This window comes from Melozone crissalis, unplaced genomic scaffold, assembly GCF_028551555.1.
Source record: "Melozone crissalis strain CALT ecotype California unplaced genomic scaffold, PUWL_Pcris_2 ptg000017l_1, whole genome shotgun sequence".
In the NCBI taxonomy this organism is placed as follows: Eukaryota; Metazoa; Chordata; class Aves; order Passeriformes; family Passerellidae; genus Melozone; species Melozone crissalis.
The window spans coordinates 12,679,838-12,685,615 of record NW_026535795.1 but is presented as its reverse complement, the minus strand read 5'-3'; the positions used below and the strand labels follow the sequence as shown (position 1 = coordinate 12,685,615).

Genomic DNA, 5,778 nt, shown 5'->3' with positions numbered 1-5,778 from the left:
GCCAGGGGGCGCCCGCCGCCCGCTACGGGCCCACAGCGCGGGAGAGGCGGGGGAGGCCCCGGGGGCGGGGGGGGGTCGTGTTCAACTCGGGGCGCGGTGGAGCGGCACTGCGACAGCCCGCGCAGACCGGGCAGGGACTGCCCGGTGGCCGCCCCTGCCCCGTTCGGGCTCCCGGCGCGGCCGCGGCGGCCACAGCCCCCGGCCCATGACCGGGCTGTGCCGGGCCGGGCTCACAGCGGCGCCCGCCGCCCTCACGGAGCGGGTGGGCGGGACGCCTCTCTCGGCGCCCATTGGCTGCAGGATAGGCTGTCCGCAGCAATGCTAGAGTGAGGTGGCGCCGCTTATTGGTCAAAAGCAGTGATTGACAGCATCGCGGGCCTATGGGAGAGGCGGGCGGGGCGGCACCCCCGGAAGCGGCGTGCGGCGGGGCGCCATGGCCGGCGGGGCCATGGCGGGTGGGGAGGATTCGCTTCGCGCTCTGCTCCGCGCCGCCAACGCGCTCCTGCAGCAGCGCCGCTACCACGCCGCGCTCGCCGTCATCAAAGGCTTCCGAAACGGCGCCGTGTGAGTGCCGGGCCCGGCCGCGGGGTCCCCATCCCTCCCGGGGTGCTGTGGCGGGGGTGCTGTGAGGGTGAGGCGATCCCGCCTCCCTCAGCCGCAGTTGGGGTGGCCTGGGCTGGGTTTGGGATCCCCTTCGGGCCTGAGGGTTGAGGGTCCCCTTCGAGCCTGGCTCGCTGAGGTGCCTGTGCTTTTCTCTCTCCCGCTCGGCTCCTCCCGGCTTGCTGTGCTGCTGCTGCTGGGCTGGCTTAAAAGTAATAGATATTTGGCTAAGCAACCTTTTTTTGTCTGTTAGTAGACTAGAAATACAATAATTTCGTAGTATAAAACGAACTTTGTCAAATATTTGTCGACCTTTACAGTTATGGAGCCAAAATCCGTGCCCCACACGCCCTGGTGATGACTTTCCTGTTCAAGAGTGGAAGGTACAAACTCTAAATCTGTGGTTTTGTGTTGCTGCTTTGAATGTTTTCATCACAACTGTTTGTTTTCCATGTTTGTAGAAGGTTTAAAAAGCAGAAAAGCGTGTGAGCCGTGGTTGAGCCTTGTACTGATATAAAATACACACAAATATGTACAAATGAGGGATTTAATCACTCATGCAATGGTTGATGAGAATAGAGGGGGAATTAACAGATGCCAAAAGCAATGTTCTGTGCTGTGTTGAAATATGGGAACCTAGGCTGTAGCAGTGCATGTTGTGCCTTTCCCTGAGTGCCTGAAGTTTGTATTTAGCAATAAAAAAGTTTGTATTTAGCAATAAAAAAGTTTTTAAAGGGCTGTGTGAATAGAGGGAAAATGAAACCCAGTCCACAGTCTGGGCAAGGCTGTGCTCTGATCAGGGAATTTCTCCTCATTCCCAAAACATTCCTGGGGTGCCCAAACCATCAGTGTAGGTGGGGAGTGCAGTGCCCAGGCTGGGTGAGTGCAGGATTTTGCCTTTTCTCTCCTGTAATTGTCTCTTTGCCTCAGTTTCAGGGAGAAGCTGAAGTCCATTGCCCAGGCCACGTACGCCCACTCCCGGAACCTGGCTTATTTTGTGTTCACCTACAAGGGACTCCTGGCAGCCCAGTCCCGGCTGCAGGGGAAAAAAATCCCATTCCATTCCTTCCTTGCAGCCTGCATTGGGGGCTGGCTGGTGTTTGGTGACAACAACCCTATCAACAGCCAGGTAAAGGCACTTGCTGAAAGTTTCTGTGGCCAGGAAAAACAAGAGGTGTGCCAGGAATTGGGTGAGGGCTCCTGTTTTTGGTAGGTCTGACCAGAGCATTGCTCTTTTATCATTTTCTCTGCACAAATTGCAGTTTTGACTGCTCTGCATTCAAGTCCCAGGTGTGGCTGTGTGTTTCCATGAGTAGTGTGGGTGCTGGAAGCCCAGGTTTGCCTCCAGGGCTGCACTGGGTTTGTAGGAAGGCAGTCAGAGCTGTGGGGTTGTCCCACCTGTCACCTGTGCTCACTACTGTGTGCTCCTGGTGTGGCCATCACAGGGTTAAACTCCTCACCTGAAGTGTTGTGAGTGCAGGACTTGGTCAGATAGAGCTGGACTGAGCTAAACTGGTTAAACTGGGAGCTAAACTGGTTAAACTGGGAACTAAACTGACCACTAAACTGATTAATCTCACAGATAAACTGGCCAAACTAGCAATTAAAGTGGCCAAACTGGCAACTAAACTGGCTAAACTAACAACTAAACTGACCACTAGACTGGCTAAAAGTGACAACTAAACTGGCTAAACTGACAGCTAAACTGGTTAATATGACAGCTAAACTGGCCAAACTGATAACTAAAATGACAACTAAACTGGTTAATCTGACAGCTAAGCCGGCCACTAAGCTGGTTAAACTGGCAACTAAACTGGCTAGACTGACAACTAAAATAATAACTAAAATGGTTAAACTGACAACTAAACTGGTTAATCTGACAGCTAAACTCACCCCTAAACTGGTTAAACTGATGGAAGCTGCTCAGAGGGTGTTTGATTAAAGCTGGCTGTTAACACACAGTCACAAAGCAAGGAGTAAAACACAGAGCTGCAGATTAATCCCAGGTGCTCGACTTAAGCCAGGCCTGGTGTTAGGCTGTGCCCAGACTCACACCTGCCTGGCAGGACTGTTCTGTCAGCACCATCTGAGGTGCCATGAGCTGGGCAGAGACAGAAGTTGTGCAACTGCCCAGCAGTGCTGCAGGAAATGCAGCCTGTGATTGCCAAATCAGAGCAGCAGGCCTTGCAGGAGAACAAACAGAGTTTTGGCAGAGTGTTGACAGGGGCAATGTCAGCCTGTTTGAAGTGGGGGAGTTGTTCCTGTCCCTCCTGGCTGGATTGTCACTTGTGAAGCCCTGGAAGTGGCTGTGCTCAGTTCTCACCCTGCTCCCTGGGTTTCTCTGTCACCAGCCGGGGTCTCTGTACAAATCACAAACAGGACAGGACTGCTGGAACGTGCCTTGAGCTGTTTGATTTTCCAGCATCAGTCTCATTACATGGTTATGACAATGGGAAGGTGCCACCAGCTCACATCCCAGGCAGCAGACCCAGAACTTAATGTTACAACTCACTTTATAAGTGTTTTGAGTAATCACACAAAGCAAAAGCACACTGACAGTAGTTCTATCCAACCACTATAAGCACAGGTACCTTTGGTTAAACAATGCTGCTTATTTCAAATACAATACCTGCTTGTAAGCCTTAAAACAATGCACAGAGCTCCATAATTAAGCTTCAAACTTCCTAATATCTCACTAAATAAACTTTTCTGTAGCTTAGGGAGTTATTCTAGACAAGCATTAATACACAGATCATTGTTCTATTTGTCCTTGCCTTTCTACAGTTTAAATATTTTTTTCTGCTGACCAATCTCATGGCTGCTGCTTAGCTCTAATCACAGTTTTACTGCCTCTGAGGCCTTTTGCAGCTTTCCCAACCCCTCTGATTTTGTGGTTCCCCACATTTCTCCTCTGCAGATCATCATGTACCTGCTGTCCCGCATCCTGTTCGGGCTGTCCCGGCTGGCTGTGCAGAAGGGCTACATCCCCCAGCCCAGGCAGGATCCCTTCCCTCTGCTGGCTGCCCTGGTGTGGGGGACAGTCCTGTGGCTCTTTGAGTACCACAGGGACACTCTGCAGCCCTCCCTGCAGTCCTCCATGACCTACCTGTACGAGGACAGCGAGGTGTGGCACGACGTGTCTGACTTCCTCATCTACAACAAAAGGACAGACAGCAAGTAGGTGCTTCCCTCTAAACCACCTTGGAATGGGATGGGACCTCCCAGCAGCTGGGGGAAAACGTTATTCTGTTGCTTTTGGCCTGTGAATTTTTAAAATTAACATCCATCAAGCAGAGTTGGCTCTTGTCTGCAGGCCAGAATGTTCTGATCAGTTTTTTGGCTCTTTTTAGAGCAAGCTCAACCCCCACAGAAACTTGTTGCAGTCTGGTTTTAAGAGGCCTTATTTTCCCTACAAGTGTGGCCTTGGGGTTTGTTCTTTAAAAACTAAGTATATTTATAAAATGACAGCCTGACACTAAGTGGAGAGTATGAAACCATGTTCTAGGGCTCATCTGAATGTGTACAAGTGTTTTTTTCTGTGCTGTTGTGCTCACTGTGGTGTGATTGAGGGTGAAGGGAGTGGGGGACTTGCTGAGCTCTGAGAGCAGGGCCATCATTTCTTCATTGCTGTGGATGGCTGGGAATCCTGTTTAAACTATTATAAGGACAGTTATGTGCTCCTTGAGAGAGTTCCTCTGCAGTTTTCCCTCAGGGAGACAATAAAATGTGTGAGAATTGAACTGTTAGGATTGTCTTGTACCAGCCTGGTAAATCAGGCTTGCAAAGACTATTTTTGCTTGGTTCCTTTCCTGCACTTGGGCTGAATCTGTGCCCCTATAAGTGCACTAATGAATACCCTGTAATTATTTTAAACTTGTTTGTAAAGCTTTTAAAAGCTGCTTGAACTAAATACCAAAAACAGTTACACAACTTGGGCTCCTCTATGACCAGGCCTCAGATCTCATGCTGGGGATTTTGTGTGTCTAAGGGGGCATTTCCCAAGCACTTTTATTTATTTTATTTTGGTGGCGCATGGCAAGGGTTTCTCTGAGGTGCAGAATCTGCCTTCCACAGCTGTGGAAAGTGTTAGCTGTAACCAGATTTGAATCTGATTTTGTACCTGTAGTTTGTACAGGCTTAATTGATTAGTTTAATTGATTAATTTATTAATTATCTTCCTCTCAAAAACACTCTGCTGAGCCCCAGGATAGGGCAGCACACCCTGGGTTACAGCAGAAGAAAGCTGAGAAAGCACAAAAACAGGTTTCATTAATCAATTAATAAATTCAAACTCCTCATAGTGCAAAGCACTACACAATTCACTCAATGATGTGCATTGAAATAATTCCTGCTTTGATGGGGTGATATTTCCAAGAGAATCATGAAATTCCCTGCTCCCTTTTGGCTCAGTTGGGACTGTTTGGTTCACTTTCCCTGTACCCACCTGCTTTTCCCTGACCTGCCCATGGCATTTCATAATCCTGCTGATGCTCTCTTCATCATCCTTGGAACTTTTTACCCTCCAGGCTCTGGCAATTTCTCCAATGGTACAGCTGGAATGGTACATTTAACTTCAGGGAGCTTCTGATTTTTAAAAAAATTCTCAATTTCTTCTTAAGTCATTTTTCTTTGTCCTCCTAAACTCCTTTATTACTGTTGCACATATTTGCAAAGCTGCTTTGCTTTGTTTTCCCCCTTTTATTTTTTTGCTTTTCTTTATTTGTCCCCTTTTATTTTTTTTTGCTTTTCTTTATTTTCCCCTTTTCTTTGTCCATGCAAATCCATGATGTACATGGTGCCCAAAAACCAAGATATTTCTTTGTCATAATAACTCTCTATGATCCCTTCACCTTCTAATCTCTTTGCTAACTTCTGATTAACTGCTGTTACAGTCTGGACTGAATAATTGAGTTGAAAGCCATCAGACCCCATGAAAGCTGTAAAATCAGGAATTTGGTTTGTTTCTTTTGGTTAAATATTTTTCTCTGTATAGAGAAACATAAAGGTTCAATACAGAAAAACTGAAGCTACAGGTGAGGTCTGATTCCTTTATAAAAATCTTTCTTTCCACCACTGTTGGGTGTTTGAAGCATCTCAGTTTTTCTGTCAGAAGCCTCAGCATTGTTCCAACTAAGAGCATTGATTTTCTGCTAAAATTGCTGAATTCCTGCAAGCTTT

At 48.1% G+C, this 5,778-nt stretch overlaps 1 protein-coding gene across 1 annotated transcript; it reads left to right on the top strand.

Moving 5' to 3' along the window:
- The first annotated feature begins 433 nt into the window (after positions 1–433).
- PXMP4 (peroxisomal membrane protein 4) lies at positions 434–5,315 on the top strand. Its single transcript, XM_054274751.1, has 4 exons — positions 434–564; positions 921–983; positions 1,531–1,729; positions 3,518–5,315. Exons 1-4 carry the CDS (start codon positions 434–436, stop codon positions 3,779–3,781), a joined length of 657 nt encoding a protein of 218 aa, XP_054130726.1. The 3' UTR covers positions 3,782–5,315.
- The last annotated feature ends 463 nt before the right edge of the window (positions 5,316–5,778 follow it).